Genomic DNA, 25,524 nt, shown 5'->3' with positions numbered 1-25,524 from the left:
ACAGGAACTTTAACATTGTACTTATTTTTTAAAGCTGCTATAATCAATATCTTAACAGTGTATTCAATTAAAATACCAATAATAATACAGTTTTCATCTCACTGTCTGACACAGCAGTTTTCTCCCTACTAACTCGGACCCTTAAGAGGTGCTGAGATGACTCCTTCTTGTGAAGGGCTCATTGCTTTGGTGGAATGTATTCTAAGTCTCCCATGTACATATGCTTCTACAATCCAAGGCTTTGTAAGAATTAGTGCAAAAACACCATTGGTTAAAATCCTGATTGTCACACCTTGATGTTTAATAGTTTCCGATGTATTATTATGTGTTGATTTAGCCCCTAGAGCTTACTGTCTGATGTCATTACGCCGCCCAACTCACCTTCTTCCTTCAACTTCAGAATAGCAGCATGGAGTATGCACGGCAGGAGATTTTGTGTCACGTCAGCAGGTTTCTGCACCGCCAAATAGTGAAGAACCTGAAAGGACAAGCCAAAAGCAGGATTACTCCCACAGTCAGTCAGAGTCCCACCATGTGTGTAGTGACCGCAGGAAAGAGCCACAGACAGCTCAAGGTTACGTGTTAAATATGTGACATGCATTAAAAAAAAAGTACTAAGTTATGATATAATACAAAATATAATAAAAAATAAAAAGTTACAACATTTAAAAAAAATACACATCCTGTAACAGTTGTTAGGATTTAGCAGCCAGGTATATATTACACATGCATCTGCCTTCAGTCACATCTGTTACGTCAGTTGAATTGTGGAAATGACCTTCTCGGCCTCCTTGGTGTCGTCGAACAGTCTCCTCTGGCGGCGGGCGGGGGTCACCCTGGCGGACTCCCAGGCCTCCACCCACATGTTTCCTGGGATCATCATCCTGGAACTCATCATGCCTTTCAGAACCATGTTCCCCTTCTCATCCTCCACCTCCTCCTCCACGTAATCTCTAGGAGAGTACCAGCGCACAAAGTCGTCCAGAGCACAGCCCGGGTTAGCTGCCTGTGGAGCGACGGGAGCACGGTTTAGTATCTCGCTGTTCACATTTCACTTGAAATCAGTCCACGTGCATCCCTACGTCATTAAGAAGGACTTCCTGAAGAGCCATGGAACAAACCAAGAGCTGGAACATTTATTCACCACGAGAGATAAATAAAATAGAGCTCTTATTTTTCAATACTTCCTTTTTTCATAATCACAAGAAAACAAAAGGAGATGATTTAATTGAGATTATATAATTACCATAAAATATCCCTTAATTATTATTAAAAACATGCAGCGAAGTCCTGGACTTCAAACGGTATGTAACTTCTTTGTTTGGTACCAAAAAATACATTTTAAAAATACAATGTAAATAATATTAAAAAAAATAATAATTCCCTCTGATCTTAAAAATCGCATTTGCAAAAATCAGTCAAAATATTTATAATTTGTAAATGTTTGCTTAGAAGTGTCCTTAGAAGTGTCCGACTCCCAGGGTGCGTGACTAAACTAAACCTGTGTATAACAGCTGTTATATTCACTCTGATCACAACCAATGAGGCAAAGCACCAGGAGCTACAAGCTGTTAGCAGGTGTTCATGAATTTGATACAAATAAATAACAACAAAAACGAATTAATGACACCAACATTTGAGAGAACCCATATTTCTTTTGTACATCGTTGAAGACCTTTGGCATGCATGTTCAATCACGTGAATGAAGCACGATGGTGCAAAGTGTCCCTTTACAAACACACAGCAGGAGTATCAGGGGTCTTAGCAACTTCAAGATACAGGGAGCCGGGGATTACACTCAAATCCTATGAGGGTTATTGTGTGTTGTCGTGTACAGATTGAGTGTGTACAGATTGAGTGTGTGCAGATTGAGTGTGTGCAGGTGTTCCTGGCGCACCTTAAAGGACTCCATGTCAGAGAGCAGACAGGCGCTCTGCATGCGGGCCCTGAGGTGAGTCCCTTCAGCCGAGGTGCCCAGCTTAGCCAGCACGTCAGACTGCTCCTCCAGCAGGTCCTCCGTCATGGGGGCAGGCTCCTGACACACACACACACACACACACACACACACACACACACACACACACACACACACACACACACACACACACACACACACACACACACACACACACACACACACACACACACACACACACACACACACACACACACACACACACACACACACACACACACACACACACACGAGAAGAGTTAATATTGTGGCTACATTCAAGTTTCCATACCACATATAAAGATGAAATCAATCACTTCAAATCATATTTTGGGGATTAGTGTTGACTTGCCAGGAAACGCTGTAGGTGATGCCTGGTGGAGAGCTAAATGAGCATACTTGCTAGTTAACAGGTGCAACAGTCGACATTTCCACATTTTGAAGAATTTGCACCGTCATTGTCCTTACAGAAAGTTAGCTCATGTTCACAGAACATTCTCCATTTGATTGATATGACTCACTTCCTCATGTGAATGCTAACAACTAGCTGCTGCTATTCATCCAACGGTAGTTTGATTGAGTGTTTAAATGTTTATTGTTCAAGTAGACCAGTGTTTCTCAAACTTTTTCATACCAAGGACCACCTAACCAATAAAAAAACACTCGCGGACCACCTAACTCCACACATTTCCAAAAACACATCGTTTTTTACAAATCGCCTGAAAATGGTACAAACAAGTGGCCACATGTGTGATGAAGGTGTTGCCCTGGGCTATATCATGCAATCGAAAGTGAAACTTAAGCTCGTTCCATTGCGGAGATATTCTCGCGAGAGTGCGAAAAACTTAAATAAATGTATTTCTTTCAAATGTGACATTTTACCAATACACTCACGGACCACTAGGGGGCGCTCACGGGCCACCAGTGGTCCGCGGACCACACTTTGAGAAGCACTGAAGTAGAACTATATACAGGCTTTGATTCGCACCCTGGTAATCATGGGATACTCCCAATGTTAAATAATACATACAAAACAAGTAGAAGACTTCTCTTACCCTGACATGACTTTTTTTAAATCACCATTTTCTTTTTGACCCCTATATTAGTACCTCTATGTAAGCATAATAGCTTGTTGAATATGGAATTAAATGTACAAATATGATTATAATGAAAGCAACTTTTAGAAATAATTAGTACTATTATGTCTGCCTTTAAATGTGACTGTCACACACAAACAGCCCCTAACCGTACCTACTCCATGAACATACTGACATGTGGAACACTCACACTCCTATTGTAAGTGATATGCTAAGGGTTGTCTAAGCAGGTGACAAATCACAACAGAGTCAGCCAGCTAACCAATCAGAGCAGAATGGTCTCTGGTTTCAGACAGAGGGTGAAAAGAGGTGCTGCAGCACAGGCAGTATGAGAACAATAAAGAGCTTTTTGAACATTGAAGCATAAAGACATGTCACATAAGGGGAAGTAAATATAAATATGAAAATGTGCATGATGGGGCCCCTAGTGTTCATTTCGTCAGCTATTTTTTTATTTAGTTTTAGTCTTAGTCCTGTGTTAAATTTCCTTTTTAGTTTTAGTCATATTTAGTCACCGTCATCCTGTTTTTATTTAGTCAAGTTTTAGTCGACTAAAAGTCTGAGCATTTAAGTCTTATTTTAGTCGACTAAAACAGTAAACATTTTAGTCACGATTTAGTCGTCTAAAATTTAGATCATTTTAATCATATTTTAGTCAAAGAAAACTAATTATTTTAGTCTACTTTTTGTCAATGAAAACTGTTGAGTCTTTTTTAGTCATCAGATTATATAGAACATTTCAGTCAAACTAGTCTAGCCAAAACCAATAATTTGTCATTTTAGCATATATAAATAAATAAGATTATCTTGTCCTTATTGGATGAAAAACAGGTTGATTGATTAAGAAAGCAGCTTTGCAGAGTATCTGGTCAGGTGTGTGGTGTGTTTACCAGCTGTGTTTTGGCCGCATTGCTTCCCTTCTGATGAAACAATGCATTCGCTTTTTTTCTCCGCCTCATTGTAGCGAAAATGGGCCCAAATATCGCATCGTTTCTTTCTCCCAAGCAGTGTGGCTTTAGACTTTTTCTGTGTCAGTCATTTTGACGGACAGGATCGTAACATTTCCGTCATAATCCATTATTACCCGTCGAGTGCACAATGTATCACTCACTCGCGCTGACGGGGGGGTATTCGGTTAACGCGACCACTGCTCCCAACCCCTGTTGTTGCCATTTATTTTCTGTTAGACCACGAGTTAGACCACGAGTTAGACCACGAGTTAGACCACGAGTTAGACCCGAGTCGTCCTGACAGTTCACAGTGTGCCGCTGCCCGGTGTAATTCAAATGTACCACCGCGCGCAGCACAGACACACAGCTGCTGCCCAGCCGCAGCACCGGAAATGGAACTGCTGGGAGAAAAACTGACTATCAGAGATGTAACATTATCTTTGATAATATTTCGTCTCCTCATTTTTCGTCAACGAAAGTAAAGAGAGATTTTGGCATAGTTTTTATTTAGTAAACTACATTTTCGTCTCGTCACTTTTCGTCAACGATATTGCATGATGATTTCGTTACAGTTATTGTTTACTGCCGTCGGTGCCGTCTCGTCATCGTCTCGTTTTCGTCATGGAGAAAAAGGTCGTTGACGAACATATTTCGTCATAGTTTTAGTCAACGAAATGAACACTTGGGGCTCCTTTAAACCTATGACTTTTAGAATGTGTGTGAAGCGGTGACAGACGGACGGATGCTGACCTGAGTGACAGGAATGTAGAGCGGCTCTGTAGAGTTCAGTAGAGTCATGTTGCCTTGGGGATGCAGCCTCCCCTCTGCTTTGACCTTACTGCCCTCCTTGTCTCCCTCAGCGTGAGGAGCCTCCCCCTCCCCCTGGTCACTCAGGCACTCGAAGAACTCGTCCTCGCTGTCGCTCCACGAGTCCCAGGACTTCCCAGGAGACACCTCTCTGGTGGATCCGGCTGCAGCCTCTGCTGTGGGGCGGTCGCTGGGCCCCCCCCCGGACACCTTGCGCTCCCTCCCTCGGTTTCCCTCCAGCACCTTACGGGCCTCATCTCTGGCCCTCTTCCTCTCGATGCAGCAGTTCAGCATCTGCACAGGAACACAAGACTTGTTTCGAGCTTTGGAACTTAACATCCATGCCTTGAATTCTCTTCGAATGTGATGCTTCAGACATGTATGTGATGGACAGCATTATTACGACCGGACGCCACCATTACAGAACGAGCAAAGGAGTGTACAGTTCTGAAGTTTAGTGTAGAAAGAAAAGTGCTTTGGGACGCTTCCCACAGGCTTATATTTTCTAAATAATATGTTCATGTTCAGTTGGCATGGATGGAAGTTGAAAATGATCATAGGGAGACCACTGGTCAGAATATTAGTGCGATCATGTGCCTTCAGTCACAGGAATAATCTCCTCAACTATGAAATGTAAGATGGGCTTAATAACATTTCCTCATTTGTTACAAACATGTCTACATGCAGGGATCTAAATGATTTAGATTGGATTTATTTTTAAGTAATTCCCTTCAGCTCTCAGATCATTGCCTCTGCCGAGCAGGTGAACATGTGGGCTGGATTTCTCTGTCTGCTTGTTGTTTGTAAGTCATAGCTTAGCGTGGTTCAGCTCAAGGTCCAAATCAATCATGTGGTGCAAGAACAGTTGGACAGATTAGTCAGAACAGCTACTGCTCTGAAAAGGTTTCTATGAAGTGCTATGAGCAACACAACACATGCTCCATATTGTTTGTTTCATAAAACACGTTGAAGTCTGGAGATGGAGGAGCACAGGACCCCGCCACAGGCCTTGGGGAAGGTCTACACTTTTCGGTTTTTAAAAGTGTTGCTGCTTGAATACGTTTGGACATGTGGTCTAGGTGTTCAGTGAACTCGCTCTGGTGCTGCACTGAGCTCGCTTCTCTCAGGGCCTTAACTACAGCGTGCACAATATGTCCCATACAAGAAGGTGGTGTGGGTAGACGTGCGAGTGTCTTGTGCATGTTGCAGAAGCGTTGCTACCTGGAGCTTCTGATGCAGAAGACAACAGCGAAGATCAGGAGGTCCAGCGGCCAGTCTGCGGATCAGGGGGCACAGGGAGGGGAAAGGTTGGCATGAGTGACTGTGTGTCGAGTGGATTGAGCGACGGCATCGACCTCGTCTCATAAACTCCTGCAGCGTTACACACATAATGATGTTGCATTCGCTCTGTGTTTGAATACTGAAAACAGGAGGTCAGGAATGTATAAACGAGATGTAGACAAGAGTATGCAAAACTGCCAACACGACATATTTACAGCTCTCAAAGTGATTCTCTTTAAGATGGTGCTTCTCAATGTTAAACTGTATGTGTGGTGCTGATTGGTCACACGTTCCCATCCTAGGAGAAGCCTTAGTGTGTGAGCCTTAGTGTGTGAGCCTTAGTGTGTGAGCCTTAGTGTGTGTGTTTCCCACCCGTAGACCAGGTAGTTGTTCTCCCAGCGGTATCTCAGCTCCAGAACAAACTCCTGCCAGAGGTGGGCCACCGCCCGCAGCCCCCCATAGGTGTAGTTCACCAGACACACACACAGAGCCAGCCGGTACGTCAGGCTGTCACTGGGGGCGGACTTCAGATGCTGGTACAGGTTCTGCACACAGAGGGGGGGGGGGGGGGTCACATCAGAATACTTGGGATGATTGGGTTTCCAGACAGTCTTAGAATTTAATTAATAAATTAATTAATACATATATATATATATATATATGTCTAAAAAAATATAATATAAAATATGATTACAAATATTTAAATAAACTGAAGAAGTTTAAGTAAGAATGTGCAATACAAGAAAATATATATATAAAATATTTATTATTACAGAAAATTAAGTGATTAACATAAACACAGGACATTTGAGTAAAATGTCTTATAAAATGGTCAAATCAAATAGAATACAAATATCTACAGAACACATTGAGAAAACAGATGAACGTGCATATTAGATTATGAAAAGTGAATAAGAACATGAAATATTAAAAGAGAAAAACTAAAAGCTACCTTTAAACTCTGTCTTAACACATTGAATACAACCATCAGAAATGTTCCAACACAGCCGTGGAACCTCTTGTTTAATGGAACAGAACTATGAATGATATAGTTACATTGCAATGGTAATTATGTTGGTTGCCATTTATGAGTTTTTCATTTCTGAAACGATATTCAACCATGTTTGATATCAAGGTAAAAAGGTTTGTGGTTCTCCACCAGCACACATACAGAGTCTGGACCTTTCTCCTGCTCTGCTATCCCACTGGTGTTGGTCGGGGCAGTTCTATTCCTGCTGCTCTCTGAGGACTTCTCCACAGCGGCATCTGGGAAGAGATACTGACAAGAAACACACAATAGAAAAGTGAAATTCAATTACGACGATATGCAAACCCATCCAGCAGAGTCAACACTGCGATCAGAATGAACAGGAAGTGAATGTGGCAGTGTGCTTACTAACGTACTTTACTGGTCCCTTTGGGGAAATGGGGAACATTTTAGTTGTGAATACAGAACGAGGCAATAGAAAGATGCAAGTTGACACGAAGATGAGGATTTTTCAAGGTCATTTTTATTCCAGAGAGATCCCTCATGTACTCATGTGGAGCCTAAGCAGTCTCAGGTGTGGGGGTTATATCAGGGGAGGGGTCTGATTCAGTCATAGGGTGGGATCTTGCTCAGTTACAGGAGGAGGATTGACGTAGGGCCAGCCCTGATTGAGAACAAATACTGCACCCCGTGTTTTCCTTTTGGCAAAGGCTCAAAACACTTCTACTTGAAAATATCTTAACTTTACAAAATAGTTTTCGGGGCCAGTGCAGCCTTTATGTTTCAGAGAATATGTTCCTAGGCCCAAACCTTTGACCCAGCTTATCACTTCTTTCTATTCCCCTCGCTGAGCACAGGCCTGCGACCTCGGGGTGCCACACTCTCTGTGAGAGAGTCGTTGTGTGTCCTTATTCCTGCCTGTGTCCTCAGCTGATAGAGGTGTTTTAGTTGTGTGTTATGTCTTGTCTGGGGGTAGAGATCTTCACAATTGGTTAGGCAGGAGCTGTGTCGCTTCGTGGCTGCAGCAAATGTCTCTTCTCTGACCGTCATTTCAAAGAAACCTTCAGTGTTTGCTGTACGAGCTCTCCCGTGTGTTATTGTCTTTCCACTCCTTGCTCCAGAAGTTTCCATTTCACTTTATAATAGGGAACTTGAAAGGTGGAGGTAGAGGGGATGACGTGTTAAGGAACCACAGGCCGTAGCTGCCACAGCAGGGACTGAGGCCCAGCACACGGCTGCCTGCTCTCCCAGCTGAGCTGTGGACGGCCTCGCTGTTGTCTTTAAAGCCGTGCGCTCTTTACCACCATCAGATTGAGCTATTCATGCAATGTATGAGGACAAGCATGCTCTGGTTGGTGCTCCTAGAGCTTGGAGTCAAACACAAATATATCAGCACTAACAGATCATAAAAAGCAGAGGGGTGATGCCGGACAACACTAGTTACAGTTGTCAGGATACCGTTGTCACAGAAACAATTAAATATGCTGGACGAACTTCGATGAGGCTTCCCTCTGTTATTGTTAATAATCAATTTATTTTACATCATCAATTATTTAAATACATAATGATGAAAGCATTTTTTGTTTTCGCCTTGAGAATAGCTGTTTAATAAAGGCATTCATATCGTAAACAGTACTCCATTCAGCTCTGCCTCACCGCATTTCTTAAATGCATTTAAATGCATGCATTTCATTAAATATGAATTAAAAAATGTTATAATGTATATATTTCCTATGTTTATCATTTCTTTTGGTAGTAGTGTTTTTCTACTTTTTTCTATATTTAAAATGTATATATTTTATGTTGATGTTTATTTGTATTAATAATAATAAGTTGATTTCTTATAGTGTCTTTTGAACACTCTGCTGTAACAAGTCGTGCCCCTGATTAGGATCAATAAACTAAATCTAACAGATTCCAAAATAGAGATGCCACTTGTTTGTGTTTATGCTGTCGTGTTGTATCACTAGCCATTGAAGCAAGTAGCAGCGTGCACAATGATAAATAGAAACATAGAACATCATTCAAAATATAAGGTATATAGTGAATCATTTGTTTGCAAGTAGCACTGTTTGTTTGTAATAATATCACTAGCTCGATTGTCCTAATGAACCTTACCAGGAGGACGGAGTTGAGCACATCAGTTTTGAGCGGGGACTCGTCGGTGTGGCGGTGGCGGCGGATGTGTTTCCGGGCGCTGTGCACTATGTTGGAGACGGACAGTTTGGAGATGGGGACGGCTGCGGCCGGCTCCGTCAGCTTGGATAAAGCTGAGCTGATGTCGCTGTTCTCTGCAGAGGGGGGGGGGGGGGGGGGGTTAGTAATCACACCCAGCAGTTCCCATAATGCTATCAATTCCAGACGGGGACCTGACCTTTGCCCTCCTCTTCAGGCATTCCTCTCCCAAGAACCTCTTCCGTGGACTCCTTTCTGCCGCACAGCTTAAAGAACTCTGTCAGGAAGTCCCCTGCAAGGGAGGGTGACATTCATACCAATGTATGACATGTATCTAGGGCTTTTCACAGTGCTCATAGAAAATACAGGAAATAAAGAAAATAACAACAAAAGAAAAGAAATACATACGATGAGTGCTTCCTTTTTACACTAATTATACTAATCAAGATATTTATTTTAAGTAAGGCAACCCATAATAGTGCAAGGACCCTCACATACAGAGCTAAGAGTAAGCCAGACTCGGCTGCATGGGGCAGATGAGCCCTGATCAAAGAACATAGGCTGAAGAAGAGTCATCAATAATTGGCCCCTTTATTTATTTATTTGTAATTCTAAGTTGCTGGAACTGGATACAGACGTTTCCTTTTTTTTTTATGAAAGCTTGTTTATGCCAGAGGTTGCGCTAGACTTTTTCGCTGCCCAGACAGGATCCTAACATTTCCGTCAAAATCCAGTATTACCCGTCGGCCTTTAGAATAGACTGTGTATATATGTATATGTATATATGTATATATGTATTGTGTATGCCTTTACACAACTCTGACGAGGGCGGGGGCGAGAGAGCACGATCGTGAACTGTCAACCGGGTGGGGGGGGGGGGGGAAGAACACGCTTGTGAACTGTCAACGGAGGGGGGGTGCGCATGCTCGTGAACGGTTAGCGCCGTACAATGATTTGTACGGCAAAGTTAGGTTTGGAAACGGTATCATTTCCTTTTTGGCGGGCATGCATAACACCGTTTAGAAAATATTCGGTTAACACGACCTCTGGTTTATGCAGATTGCATTTGGCACTTTTGGTTTAATTTCACCTGGTCTTTCTTTAGCAATTGTCTTCCAACAGCTTGGAAGAGTGGGTTTAAGGCACACTGTAATGGCTCAAATCTTGAACTTAATTGTACTTGTAGAGCAGGAAGTTGATTTGAAAAATGGCAGAACCGGCTATATAAGCAGAATTGGTGGCAGGTAAGATATTTACTAAGAAAATGACAGAGAAAGCGAAAGGAAAGAAAAATAGCCATATTTAAGTAAAAATGTTGATTGTGCAGAAAGGGATGATCTTACCCAGTAAACACTGAGGATTGTCAGCTGTTCTGACCCGGACTGACCAATGAGGAGCTTGGAGAGGGTCAAGGTCACTTCAGAGGTAAACAAACAGAGAGAGCATATTGATTATTGGTCACTGATAAGAACACCTGCCACCACAACTCATTCATCTCATTCTAACATCTAGAGGACGAAGACACCGCCCCCATAGAGACATCAGGAAACTCACCTGTAAACATCGTTATCCACAACGATGCCCTCCGCCAGGTGAGGCCAGGTGGTCGCAAGGTGAAGCTCACTACAACATTAGAAGACAGGGACAGAAATGTATTATATAAATGTTTTAGCACAAAAGAAAAAAACATTTTCTTTAAAATCAACTGTTTTAAGTAAAGCTACAAATATATGCATGTTGAATAGCAATAGAGAAACACGTAAGCAAACAGAATCAAACATAATGATTCCACAGTGACCTCCCCAGCTAGCACCAAGAGGACATACAACGTGAAATACTGAGTGTCATTTCTATCTCAAATGCACTACACACTCTGTAGTGACAGTGTGCTGTAGTGACAGTGTGCTGTAGTGACAGTGTGCTGTAGTGACAGTGTGCTGTAGTGACAGTGTGCTGTAGTGACAGTGTGCTGTAGTGACAGTGTGCTGTACTGTAGTGACAGTGTGCTGTAGTGACAGTGTGCTGTAGTGACAGTGTACTGTAGTGACAGTGTACTGTGCTGTAGTGACAGTGTGCTGTAGTGACAGTGTGCTGTAGTGACAGTGTGCTGTGCTGTAGTGACAGTGTGCTGTAGTGACAGTGTGCTGTAGTGACAGTGTACTGTGCTGTAGTGACAGTGTGCTGTAGTGACAGTGTGCTGTAGTGACAGTGTGCTGTAGTGACAGTGTGCTGTGCTGTAGTGACAGTGTGCTGTAGTGACAGTGTGCTGTAGTGACAGTGTGCTGTAGTGACAGTGTACTGTACTGTAGTGACAGTGTACTGTAGTGACAGTGTACTGTAGTGACAGTGTACTGTAGTGACAGTGTGCTGTAGTGACAGTGTGCTGTAGTGACAGTGTGCTGTAGTGACAGTGTACTGTAGTGACAGTGTACTGTACTGTAGTGACAGTGTGCTGTAGTGACAGTGTGCTGTAGTGACAGTGTGCTGTAGTGACAGTGTGCTGTGCTGTAGTGACAGTGTGCTGTAGTGACAGTGTGCTGTAGTGACAGTGTGCTGTAGTGACAGTGTGCTGTAGTGACAGTGTGCTGTAGTGACAGTGTACTGTAGTGACAGTGTGCTGTAGTGACAGTGTGCTGTAGTGACAGTGTGCTGTAGTGACAGTGTACTGTAGTGACAGTGTACTGTAGTGACAGTGTGCTGTACTGTAGTGACAGTGTGCTGTAGTGACAGTGTACTGTAGTGACAGTGTGCTGTACTGTAGTGACAGTGTGCTGTAGTGACAGTGTACTGTAGTGACAGTGTACTGTAGTGACAGTGTACTGTAGTGACAGTGTACTGTAGTGACAGTGTGCTGTAGTGACAGTGTGCTGTAGTGACAGTGTGCTGTAGTGACAGTGTGCTGTACAGTAGTGACAGTGTACTGTAGTGACAGTGTACTGTAGTGACAGTGTGCTGTAGTGACAGTGTGCTGTACTGTAGTGACAGTGTGCTGTAGTGACAGTGTACTGTAGTGACAGTGTACTGTAGTGACAGTGTACTGTAGTGACAGTGTGCTGTAGTGACAGTGTGCTGTAGTGACAGTGTACTGTAGTGACAGTGTACTGTAGTGACAGTGTGCTGTAGTGACAGTGTGCTGTAGTGACAGTGTGCTGTAGTGACAGTGTGCTGTAGTGACAGTGTAGCTGTAGTGACAGTGTGCTGTAGTGACAGTGTGCTGTAGTGACAGTGTACTGTAGTGACAGTGTGCTGTACTGTAGTGACAGTGTACTGTAGTGACAGTGTGCTGTAGTGACAGTGTACTGTAGTGACAGTGTACTGTAGTGACAGTGTACTGTACTGTAGTGACAGTGTGCTGTAGTGACAGTGTACTGTACTGTAGTGACAGTGTGCTGTAGTGACAGTGTACTGTAGTGACAGTGTACTGTACTGTAGTGACAGTGTACTGTAGTGACAGTGTACTGTAGTGACAGTGTAGTGTAGTGACAGTGTACTGTAGTGACAGTGTACTGTAGTGACAGTGTACTGTAGTGACAGTGTACTGTACTGTAGTGACAGTGTACTGTAGTGACAGTGTACTGTAGTGACAGTGTACTGTAGTGACAGTGTAGTGTAGTGACAGTGTACTGTAGTGACAGTGTGCTGTAGTGACAGTGTACTGTAGTGACAGTGTAGTGTAGTGACAGTGTACTGTAGTGACAGTGTGCTGTAGTGACAGTGTACTGTAGTGACAGTGTACTGTAGTGACAGTGTGCTGTAGTGACAGTGTACTGTAGTGACAGTGTAGTGTAGTGACAGTGTACTGTAGTGACAGTGTACTGTAGTGACAGTGTAGTGTAGTGACAGTGTGCTGTAGTGACAGTGTGCTGTAGTGACAGTGTGCTGTAGTGACAGTGTGCTGTAGTGACAGTGTACTGTAGTGACAGTGTAGTGTAGTGACAGTGTACTGTAGTGACAGTGTACTGTAGTGACAGTGTAGTGTAGTGACAGTGTGCTGTAGTGACAGTGTGCTGTAGTGACAGTGTGCTGTAGTGACAGTGTACTGTAGTGACAGTGTACTGTACTGTAGTGACAGTGTGCTGTAGTGACAGTGTACTGTAGTGACAGTGTGCTGTAGTGACAGTGTACTGTAGTGACAGTGTACTGTAGTGACAGTGTACTGTACTGTAGTGACAGTGTGCTGTAGTGACAGTGTACTGTAGTGACAGTGTACTGTACTGTAGTGACAGTGTGCTGTAGTGACAGTGTGCTGTAGTGACAGTGTACTGTACTGTAGTGACAGTGTGCTGTAGTGACAGTGTACTGTAGTGACAGTGTACTGTACTGTAGTGACAGTGTACTGTAGTGACAGTGTAGTGTAGTGACAGTGTACTGTAGTGACAGTGTACTGTAGTGACAGTGTACTGTAGTGACAGTGTACTGTAGTGACAGTGTGCTGTAGTGACAGTGTACTGTAGTGACAGTGTAGTGTAGTGACAGTGTACTGTAGTGACAGTGTGCTGTAGTGACAGTGTACTGTAGTGACAGTGTACTGTAGTGACAGTGTACTGTAGTGACAGTGTACTGTAGTGACAGTGTAGTGTAGTGACAGTGTGCTGTAGTGACAGTGTGCTGTAGTGACAGTGTACTGTAGTGACAGTGTACTGTAGTGACAGTGTACTGTAGTGACAGTGTAGTGTAGTGACAGTGTACTGTAGTGACAGTGTAGTGTAGTGACAGTGTGCTGTAGTGACAGTGTGCTGTAGTGACAGTGTACTGTAGTGACAGTGTACTGTAGTGACAGTGTACTGTAGTGACAGTGTACTGTAGTGACAGTGTAGTGTAGTGACAGTGTACTGTAGTGACAGTGTGCTGTAGTGACAGTGTACTGTAGTGACAGTGTACTGTAGTGACAGTGTACTGTAGTGACAGTGTACTGTAGTGACAGTGTAGTGTAGTGACAGTGTGCTGTAGTGACAGTGTGCTGTAGTGACAGTGTACTGTAGTGACAGTGTACTGTAGTGACAGTGTACTGTAGTGACAGTGTAGTGTAGTGACAGTGTACTGTAGTGACAGTGTAGTGTAGTGACAGTGTGCTGTAGTGACAGTGTGCTGTAGTGACAGTGTACTGTAGTGACAGTGTACTGTAGTGACAGTGTACTGTAGTGACAGTGTACTGTAGTGACAGTGTAGTGTAGTGACAGTGTACTGTAGTGACAGTGTAGTGTAGTGACAGTGTGCTGTAGTGACAGTGTGCTGTAGTGACAGTGTACTGTAGTGACAGTGTGCTGTAGTGACAGTGTACTGTAGTGACAGTGTACTGTAGTGACAGTGTACTGTAGTGACAGTGTACTGTAGTGACAGTGTAGTGTAGTGACAGTGTGCTGTAGTGACAGTGTGCTGTAGTGACAGTGTACTGTAGTGACAGTGTGCTGTAGTGACAGTGTGCTGTAGTGACAGTGTGCTGTAGTGACAGTGTGCTGTAGTGACAGTGTGCTGTAGTGACAGTGTGCTGTAGTGACAGTGTGCTGTAGTGACAGTGTGCTGTAGTGACAGTGTGCTGTAGTGACAGTGTGCTCGATAGAGTTCACATGTATTTACCGTATTGGCTCCTCACAGGCTCCAAATGGAAGCTTCCCAAACTCCACCCCTCCCACCTCACCCCCCAGGAGTGTGTCGAAGTCTGCCAGAGAGCCAAACAAAACACACAACAATATATATTTATATTTGAATATCAAGGAGTTAATACTGCAGATCAATGTGTAGTCACTTTGGACGTTATGTAATGATGATTACTGCAATAACACAATGGTTTGAATCCATACTGTTATATTGTATCTGGAATTGTTGTACTGTGAAATCAGGAGAGCCATTGTACAAACCTACATTACATCTACATGTGAAATCATTTGTTAATAATAAAGCTTTAGTTATATAGCACTTTTCATACAACACATGCAGCTCAAAGGGCTTTACAAAATGACACATCACAAGTTAAAAATAAACAACAGGAAATGTCCCTCAGATGATTGGTTCATACATGACAGGTACATGCAGCAACATGTAACATGTCATCAGGTGAATAGCCACAAGGAGCTCAAAGGTACGATCATACAAAGACATCATGATTTCTCTCCGACAGATAAGAGACAAGACAATTGAATTGATGCAACAATATAACATATACAACCCCATAAAACTAAGTGTGCAGAAATACAGATAAAAAGATAATTGTAATAAAAATGCAATAATTCTAATAAAGGTTAAATGATTAAGATATAAAAAGAACAATGTAAAAATAAATAATGCTATTGAAAAATGTTATATTAATAAAATAAGATAAAATCCTTTAAGACCTATAAAATAAATGCAACAGTATAGAGTTGATCATAGAGATGATATCATCCTCATCGGCCCCCCATCCCGTACCAAAACCATCCAGAATGTCAACTTCACCATTGACAGCAACACTCTATCTCCCCCCCCCTCACATCCGCAACCTCGGAGTCATCTTCGACCGCCTTTTTCCACCTCACAAACATTGCCCGTCTCCGCCCATCACTCTCTTCCTCTGCTGCTGAACCCTGATTCATGCATTCATCACACCCCGACCCGACTACTGCAATAGCATCCTCTACGGCAGGGGTGCACAACCTTTTTTAACCCACAGCTACTTTTAAAGTTGCCAGTCTGCCGAGATCTACCAGTCCAAATAGAGGTCATTACTGACAGCCAGGTAAATATACACTTCTACTTGTATAAAACTGACCTCTGTAGGATTAATACTTCATACAATACTGCAGATCCTTTATCTTACCTCTTTCTAATCTACACACAAGTATTTAACTGAAGTTACACAACAGTGTTGTTGATAGTTGGAGAAAAGACTCTGAACCCTTTCTTTGCCATTATATAAAAATAGTGTTGCTACAAAAGTATACATTCGGCTTACTAATAAGACAACTCAGATCTGAAGCTACTCAGGAATCTGCTGCAACAGTGCAATAAAAAAGACACAATTAATAAAATCAAACCCTTTTTTGTTGCATTTTAGTAGAGTATAAAAAGAAATGCCTTTAAAATAGGATGCTAGCAACACTAGTTTCTTAACCTGAATTGATAATAGACTATAATCAATTTAAGTTGGCATTCTTATACCATTTTGTACAATAATTATAATGAATAAGTTCAAACAAACTAAAACTTACAGCTGATTAATAACGGTATCTAACTTGAGTTTTTATTATATCAAAAACCTGTTGAAATGCTACAGTTATTTTTACTGTCCCCAAAAGCGCGTCGGCAGCCTCCAGGAATGCTTCTTTCACAACTTCACCGTCTTTGAAAGACTTCATGTGTTTCTCAAGAACGTGACTGACACGATAAGATGCTATGGAAGCAGCCTTGCTCTTGTTGTTGGGCCTGGTGGAAAATGGACTGCTGTGCATTTAGCTGTCCTTTCAGGCCCCTCCCCTTTTGGAGCGTAGGGCAGAATTAGGAGGGAATTCCGTCTCGTAGCGTTTGTGCACGGTTTTGAAATGCCGCTCCTAAATTACCCTCCTTCGATAAAGCCACGCTCGCATTGCAGACGAGACAGATGGACTTTCAATTGGAATAGATACAAAAATAATCATCCTCCCACTCGGAGTGAAAATTATATATTTTGGGCTTTTTTGCTTCTGCCATAATTGCGGTCTTGTGTGTGTGCGGACTGTCACTCCTGTTGACACGGACAACTTCAGCGAACTAGTGCCCACTGCCCACCAGCCACGCCCCGACACATGGGGTCACGCCGGCCAATCACAAAGCTTTGATGCGTTCAAGTGCATTATTCTGGCACAGGAAGATTATGTTAAAGGATATTAACGATAAAACAGAACATTGTTCTATTTTTAGACACATCTCGCGATCGACCGGGAATCTCCCTGCGATCGACCGGTCGATCGCGATCGACTGGTTGGGCACCCCTGCTCTACGGCATACCATCCAACCTCCTCAATAAACTCCAACATATCCAGAACTCTGCTGCCCGCCTCCTCTCCCACACCCGCTCCCGAGACCACATCACTGCCGTCCTCCAGAACCTCCACTGGCTCCCCGTCCGTCAAATAATCGACTTCAAAGTCCTCCTGATTACTCACAAAGCCCTCAACATTCACGCCCCCCCCCCACCTCACAGACCTGCTGCACCACCACACCCCTTCCCACTGCCTCCGCTCATCAGAAGTCAACCTCCTATCCATCCCCGCCCGCACCAATCACCGGACCTGGGGGGATAGAGCCTTCTCCGTCGCTGCCCCCTCCCTCTGGAACTCACTCCCCCAACCCATCAGAGACTGCACCGACCTCACCACCTTCAAAACACTTACCTCTTCAATTTGGCTTTTACTGTGTGATTGTGTGACTGTGTGTATTGCTTGATTTTAATTTGACTATATTTATTTGCCGTTCTTTTCTTTTCACTATTTTTGCGACTTTGAGCACCTGTAAAAGCGCTAACAAAATAAATATATTACTGTTAGGTAGGTAAATAATAAAGACTAAAACAACATTTAAGTGGGGAGTTGCTAATGAAAAGTTAATCTAAGAAGAAGTGTCTTTAAACATGTCCACTGAGTCGGCCTCTCTGATAATGTGTTTCTAAATGCTCCCATGTATGGAGTACCTGGAGGCTGCTGAGGCCAGGCGTGCTGCTGCCAGTCCTGCAGGATGTACGTGAAGCGGATAGCGATGTTGATCGGAGGCAGAGGGGACAGGTTACAACCCTGAGGAGGAAATACATCAATAGAAAAAGGTACACAATGAATTAGTCCTTTCTGTTCCAGGAGCTTTGGAACCAGGGCTGCACAATAGACCCTGTCAGCATGGACATTGCAAAGTGCGCATGTCTAATAAATGACATATTACACGATAATTCCATTCTATGAAAAAACAGAAAACATTTACCATGTGTTACCTGTCCGACTAATTATTTATTATTACAATGATTTGTTCCGTCTGTATGACATGCAATTGTTTTACTTTGGATAGAGCATATTCAACATATGTTCCACTTCTTGATTACTGCTGATATTGCTATGTGGAACCAATCAGATGACAGCCGTATACAGCAGCGCAGTCAAGTGTTGGGAGGTAACCATAGAAACTAACTATCTGTTGCTCCACGTCCCACCAGGCAGTGAGAAAAGAGCAAACTGCGTATAATGTGACGGCAGCTTTACTCAGATTGAAGGGTTCTTGATGACACAGAATTGACACTAGGTGGTGTGTTAAGCCAACTATGTGAGTTATAGTCATTTCTGTTACCCCTGACTGGGTGCTCACTTGTTAGAAGAAGCCTCACTTGCAAGTGAATTACACAGTGCAAGCATATTTCTATTTTATTTTAATTCACGGACAATTTCTTATCAACATGCTGCTGAGACGAAGATAAATCCCAAATTGGGATCAATAAAGTATATTTAACCTCATTTTATCTTATTAAAGATTTTCAATATATCTATTTTTTACGAATATTGCCTCACTCATCATTCTCTACAGCTTCTTATTTAAAGTTGCAATGTATGGATCACATTTTGTTGCCATAACTCCACAAACAATCAAAGATGTTTTACAAATGCCCTAAGAGTCATTGACCAACCCAATGTGGTTTGCAAATACAAAAGCAAATGCTTGATTTGCAAATAGGAACACATAGGTATTGCCCAATTGCCTAAGTACACTCAAATATATTCAACAAGGACAAAGAAATAAATCCTACAAAGACAACAAAATATTACGATTTGTCCACAAATTGTCTTTGTAGGATTTATGTTTTTGTACTTGGAGAATATATTTGTTAACAAACCAAAACGCATTAGTTTGTAGATGGTGTTTTGAGTTGGTTAGTGAATCATAGGGAATTTGTAAAACATGTTTAGTTTGTTTGTGGAGTTATGGCAGGAAATGAGCTCCATGGCAACGACACCATTCATACCTAATCCTTGAAGAGAGCTACTGTGAGTCAAAGCTGGGTGAGACATCAGATCTGTTTCTAGTGGGTCATGTTCCACTTACTATCTTAGCCTTGAAGATGTCCAGCAGGCCTGACAGGTGGTTGTACTGACTCGGCACTTTGCGAAGGTGGACCATCTCAAAGTCTGTGCGCACGCCCGGCCCCTGGCACTCTCCAGCATACACCCGCCTCCACTTCTGCTGGATCTGCACGAACATGGGCACCTGGCTGAGAGAGGCGGGGGAACAGGAGAATGCAATGTGTTCCATCTCTTGGAACAACAACGTTGATTTAGCTGCTCTGCCCTCGTTGGACGAACACGAAACACAGCCAGAATATGTGTGTCTCTAGAGATGAGGGGGACTCACCAGCCGCTGTTGGCCAGGGCGATGGACACGGAGCTGTGCAGCAGGTTGCATTTGGACTCACTGATGATGGCCTCACAGTTAGTTCCTGGAGTGATGACCACAAACTCTCTGATGCCGTACCTGAGAGAGGAGACAAGGATACAGCAGGACACCGGTATCAGTTTCAGAGACTTCTCCACTGCCGTCTTTCCCCATCTGGTCAGTGTGCATTTTAGAAGCCTGGTTTAAGCTTATATTACATAGAAGTTTGCGACAGACAACATGTAGACGTTCTACCATAGTTGACATATCAATGCCACCAAATGATGTTGTTTTGCCGAGACTTTAATCCAAAGCAAAGGACATACATTTCAATGCCGTAAACAGGCCTACGCAGCAGTCTGGTGTTAAGTATCTTGCCCAAGGACACTTCAACATGTTGCCTGGGGATCAAACCCCTGACCCTTTGATTGCTAAATGCCCATGTACCCATATCGGCCTCACAGCGGTGATAACACCATAAGAATGATGACATGGGGCCTCCTGGTGGCCGGATGGTTTCAGGTTACATTCTACTTTCTGTGAGGCAACATTTTGACAAGTACAAAATGCCATAACAAATGAAAATGTGTACTCCCTCAAGTCAATTTGATCAATGTTGGCTGTTAGGCAGGAACGTGACATCCCCAGTATTAATTGTGTTTACAAATCTCTGAACAGTTCTCTGCTATCAGTGAGGTATGCCTTCGTACAAACAGTAAGTGAGCCTCTGTAACTTCAAATAGATTAAAGTGTGTACAGCTGAGTAGTTAACTGTAATCTTCAGACATACTTGACGGGGAACAGAAATACAAACATAATAAAAGCAGGAACTCACCATCGGACCAGGCAGTGAGCTCGGGGGGGGAAGTCGTTGTTCATACACAGAAGGTCCTGCATGGCCAGGGGGAAGGAGTCTACACACAACAACCAGAGTTAGACAAAGACTTGCTGTGATGGGGAGGAACGCGTCCATTCACTATGACAACAGCAGAAGGGAAGTAAGACATGTGGCCATTATAATGGCGTGTGGGAAACATGGGGAATATATAAAGAATATATGATGAAAGACAAATGAAGATCTTCTCCTTATTAAACTCCAGTATAATTGTAGAACAAGCAGTACTATTGATTCAAGTTTATTTGGACTTTTCTTATACACTTTTACTGCCTTTTTTTTTACTTTTAGGACTCAATAGGTTTTTGTCCAGAAGAGATTGAGGAAATACATTGTGTTTTTTCCAATGTCTTTAGGCCTAAGCTTTATGCTACTCTATGGAAAGGGGATGTGCAAAAAGCACACACACAACTGTACAACATCAAGTTAAAGTGCAACTACTAACACCTTGCTTTTTACTCATCAGGGAAACAACATATGGGACATTAAGGGTGCGTTCACACCTGCCTTGTATAGTCCGGTTCAATGGAACCCTGGTGCGTTTAGCCGCTTGGTGCGGTTCATTTGGGTCGGTGTGAACGCAGTCCGAGACCTCTTAAGTGAACTAAACAACCGGACTCTGGTCCGCTAAAACAGGTGGTCTCGGAGCGCTTGCTTGCGAACTCTGGAGCGGTTCATTGCTGGTGTGAACGCAGTCCGCACCAAAACATAGGAAGCGTAGTATTTACGTGTCACAAGAACGCGGATATCTTCAAAATCTTTAGCGAAAGAGTCTTTCAAGACATCCGCGGTTGTTGAGTTAAAGAGTGAAGCAGAATGAAGTGTTGAACAGTGTCGTGTAAAGTACAAATTCTCCGTCAGCTATAAAAGTAAGAACACCTGTCGTCGGTGAAACGCCCTCCTCTGCAGAACGCCTCTCATTATATGTTATAATGTTTTGTAACGGACGTTGTCTGATATATATATATAAATCATATGCGCGGGCCGCTAGTGTCTGTTGATCTCCAGATTAACAGCAGCATGAGAATAACCTGCCGAAAGTGCCGATGCTCCATGGCGGAGGCTCCGGTAGAAATTGCCGGGATTTGCGTTTGTACCCCCTTAATGTCTGACCAATGGTTGAACAGCATTTCCGAGCACATGACTTGTGTTTAAAGTTTATAGTCCGTTTGAGTTTTGCCCGTGTGAACGCAAACCGAACCTTCTGAGAAATGAAACAATGTAACAAACTGTGGTCCGGTGCACCAGAGAGCGGACTATTGGGTGTGAACGCGACCTCAGAGATAAGCGTACCTTCCTCCAGCTTGTCCTTCCCATTGTCCTTCTCACACTCTTGTTTCAGGAAGTAGTGAGTAATGTAGAACTTAAAGTCAGCAAAGTTGATATCCAGACACTTTTCCCCCCAGGTGCCAGAGGTGTATTCACCCTGTGTTCAAACAAACAGAATGAGACATGAGTAGAGGTGAAGAACCTACTGGTGTTTCTCATGTGAGGCTCTGAGAGCAGCTGACCTTCTCTGGGTTCACACTGCCTGCAGAGAGGCCGATCAGCTTCCATTCATTCAGCACCTCCTCCACTCTGGACACAAACCTTTCAAAGGAGAGACGAGTTGAGCGGTCAGAGGCAGGCATTGGTGGATATACACAGTGCCCTACTGTATGTTGGCATGTAGAAATACATGTTTGTCTGGACATGAGTTATCTTGGTATTAGTCCATTGACAGATTGTCATCAATATAATGGCGCATACTACTAATCAATTCAATAAACCCATAACCCTTAACTCTGGCTCTATCTGATCACATCTGAATAATGGCTGCTCTTCATCTTCACATTTTTGGTGGTAATCAAAGTGCATTAAGAAGTACTAGTTTAGGCAAAAACTCCTCAGTGCCAGTTCCTACTTAAAGAGCCTGTGACAGCATCCCAACAACTGTTGTGCAATGAAATATTGGGCTACTAGTCATCTCGAACCGTCAGTTTAAAAAAGAAAAAGCGATACCGTTCCGTTAAATATCAATAATTTCGAACATCGCGGGGAAATTCCTTCGACTCATTTTGAAGTTTTGGGGGAAGCAGGAAGTGACGTCAATGCGGGAACGCTTCGAGAGCCAAACACGGACAAAGTGTGTTGTCATGCGTAGAAATGGTGAATTACTGAGATTAGGCACGTTAATAACGTTTTAATGAAGTTGACTACAGTATATTCATATTTGTCAGTGCTTTCATGTCAATCCGGCGACATAAACATAAATGATCGTGGTGAAGATGATGATTACATTAGGATTAAAAATCGGGAGTGAGAGCTGCTGAATTTCCTCCCGTCGGATGTGATATAAAAACAAATCCATTATTATATCATAATGTATCACATATCTCCTGATCTGAGTCAGCTGAGCCGTATCTGGCCGTGCAACACTCACAGCGTCACATACTGTATGCAGAAGTATTATTTTAAGCAACACATTATGTTGACGAAACACTCGAGACAAATGTAATTAAAGTCAGATCCACTCTATGAAGCCTGATGTACTTTATGATTCTGTTTTCTTCAAGGTTGTATTTTGTTGGTCGAACGCACTTATTGTAAGTCGCTTTGGATAAAAGCGTCAGCTAAATGCAATGTAATGTAATGTGTATTCTCTTGTTCCGGTTAACCCAGCCAAATCTTTGTTCTTGTTTTGTATCTATATCTACGCCGGGATCCGGAGTCCAGGCTGATCCTCTTGCTGTAGTCCTGTGTCTTGGATCCTCTATCCTGAGTTCTGGATTAAGTCGTGGACTTGGGGTCGTGGCTGAACCTGTCTCTGCGGTCCTGCCTTGGGTCTCGTCATGCTACTTCCCTGATGGCTTCCACAGGATTGTAGCTGACATCCTCGTGGATTCATCTTCTCATTACAGACACATGCATTTCAGACACATTCGGTCTCTATGCTGTAAAATGTATTATCTCTTGGATTTACACACGGCATCTATTGCACGTCTGTCCGTCCTGGGAGAGGGATCCCTCCTCTGCTGCTCTCCCTGAGGTTTCTCCCATGTTCCCCTTAAACTGTGGGTTTTCTCTGGAAGTGTTTCCTTGTACGATGTGAGGTCTAAGGACAGAGGGTCTAAGGACAGAGGGTCTAAGGACAGAGGGTCTAAGGACAGAGGGTCTGAGGACAGAGGGTCTAAGGACAGAGGGTGTCGTTTTTCTCATACTGATATTCTGAACAATCTGTGATGTTGTATTTGCTGTAAAGTGTCTCTACTCTAAGCTATTTGTATTGTATGTACAGCACTTTGGCTCGACCAAAAATCCGTTTATAAATGTGCTATATAAATAAAACTTCATTTGATTTGATTACACAGATCTTCAATTCCCAATAGAATGTCCTGATAGTGGCTCAGATGCTTTCTGACCGGACCTACTATACATCTGTGAGGTGAGGGTGCAGAGGCTTGCGGTGAAGACATTTGAAGGGCTTTATTTTTGAAATATCCAATCAGAGTGTCCTGATATTGACTCATTGACATTCTGAAGAGATATGCTATCAATCTGAAGTGAAACCAGTGCCAGGCAACACGCCTTTTCCTTTGAATTATAATATACCAATGTCGTTATAAAATATCCCTTTCACGTGTCATTTTGTCACACTTACTGACATTAACAAATAAAGGTATAATTGCCAGAAACACCAGAGTTTAGCTTTTAAGTCCCTTCATCCATGTTCCTATAGTAAACAGTGGTGGGAGAAGTACTCAGATCTTGTACTTAGTCAAAGTATAAGTACTCAGATCTTGTACTTGAGTAAAAGTAGAAGTACCAGAGTGTAGGAATACTCTGTTACAGTAAACACTTGTGAATTTACTCCTAGTGGAACTAAAGTCTGATTTAACACTTGATTATATTTCACATCATTCATCCACATCTGTGAAGTAACTAAAGGGATTAAATACATGTAGTGGAGTGAAAGTACATCATTTACCTCTGAACTGTAGTGGGGTAGAAGTACACAGTAGCATCAAATTGAAATATTCACGTAAATTACAAGTACCTCGAAGTTGTACTTAAGTACAGTACTTGAGTAAATGTACTTAGTTACCTCTGATAGTACCTAATAATATACTCGAGCCGCAGAACGGGAGGAGGCTTCACAAACTTCACATGACTCTACATTATCATTGTAGCCTACACTAGCTCACTTCATGTTGATGTATACCAGGGAGAATGCTAATACTGTTCGGCCTTCATTATGTACACTGGTAGCCTATTTGAAAACACGTTCTTGACAATAAAACAGCAACATTTCCCCAACATAATAAGATAAACATGATGTTAATGATACCCCAGCAGCCATGGTATTACAACAGTTCTCAGTTCCTTCTGACATATCATGTTGTCTTACCGTTCCCACTCTGACGCGGTGGTGAAGTCGGTGATCTCAAACACCTCTGACTCAGGCTGCGAGAGAAACAAACGGGTTCATTTCATTTAAATACATATATATTATAATCTGCCCTAATGCAATACACGCTTAGACAACAATGCTAACCCTTATACATCGAGTTATTTGACTAAAGAAACTCACATCACTGTCAGCCGCCATGTCGGTGTCGTGTTGTTGTTGACTTTTCCCGCTTCGTCACGTCCTGTTTCTGTTTCTATTTCCGGCAAGCTAGACGCTACGTGGCGTTCACTGCCCCCTAGCGTAAGCAAATATAATCATACAATTCACCTCAGAGCTACATTTGGAGTAGTAATTTATTAAATACTTTTTTAAAGAATGTGCTCTACTATGGGATGGTAAAGATGGTAAATAGGTCTTCTTGTGAGCAGAAGGAATCGAGTTCCCATATATTCTAACAAAGGACTATTGTTTCCTTTTATTTTAATGCAGTCCCACTCAAAATGTCACATTTAAACGCCTCCACCTAACTGTCTGAAATAAATGACATTTGTTCCAAAAACTAAACTTAATAGGCTAAAACAATAGTTCAACACCATCCACGCCCAGTGTAATATCATGTTAGGCCTTA

The 25,524-nt window shown here is 42.8% G+C and overlaps 1 protein-coding gene across 2 annotated transcripts in view; it reads right to left on the bottom strand.

The window, feature by feature from the left end:
- rab3gap1 (RAB3 GTPase activating protein subunit 1) overlaps positions 1-25,160 on the bottom strand; it is a 31,324-nt gene extending 6,164 nt beyond the window's left edge. For both annotated transcript variants that reach the window (XM_034107188.1, XM_034107190.1), the window contains exons 1-20: positions 25,077-25,160; positions 24,894-24,949; positions 22,018-22,096; positions 21,800-21,932; positions 20,447-20,525; positions 19,591-19,710; positions 19,285-19,450; positions 17,894-17,993; positions 14,830-14,911; positions 10,807-10,875; positions 10,596-10,669; positions 9,452-9,544; positions 9,196-9,368; positions 7,261-7,368; positions 6,462-6,634; positions 6,030-6,084; positions 4,752-5,102; positions 1,898-2,035; positions 779-1,006; positions 382-478 (exon numbers count right to left, since the gene is read on the bottom strand). In XM_034107188.1, coding sequence (XP_033963079.1) covers positions 382-478; positions 779-1,006; positions 1,898-2,035; positions 4,752-5,102; positions 6,030-6,084; positions 6,462-6,634; positions 7,261-7,368; positions 9,196-9,368; positions 9,452-9,544; positions 10,596-10,669; positions 10,807-10,875; positions 14,830-14,911; positions 17,894-17,993; positions 19,285-19,450; positions 19,591-19,710; positions 20,447-20,525; positions 21,800-21,932; positions 22,018-22,096; positions 24,894-24,949; positions 25,077-25,094 — 2,392 coding nt within the window. In that variant the 5' untranslated portion in view covers positions 25,095-25,160. The remainder of the gene's footprint in view (positions 1-381; positions 479-778; positions 1,007-1,897; positions 2,036-4,751; positions 5,103-6,029; positions 6,085-6,461; positions 6,635-7,260; positions 7,369-9,195; positions 9,369-9,451; positions 9,545-10,595; positions 10,670-10,806; positions 10,876-14,829; positions 14,912-17,893; positions 17,994-19,284; positions 19,451-19,590; positions 19,711-20,446; positions 20,526-21,799; positions 21,933-22,017; positions 22,097-24,893; positions 24,950-25,076) is intronic.
- Between the last annotated feature and the right edge of the window lie 364 nt (positions 25,161-25,524).

The sequence above is a fragment of the Pseudochaenichthys georgianus genome, chromosome 19 (genome assembly GCF_902827115.2).
Source record: "Pseudochaenichthys georgianus chromosome 19, fPseGeo1.2, whole genome shotgun sequence".
Lineage (NCBI taxonomy): Eukaryota > Metazoa > Chordata > Actinopteri > Perciformes > Channichthyidae > Pseudochaenichthys > Pseudochaenichthys georgianus.
This window is presented reverse-complemented; position numbering and strand designations above follow the sequence as displayed.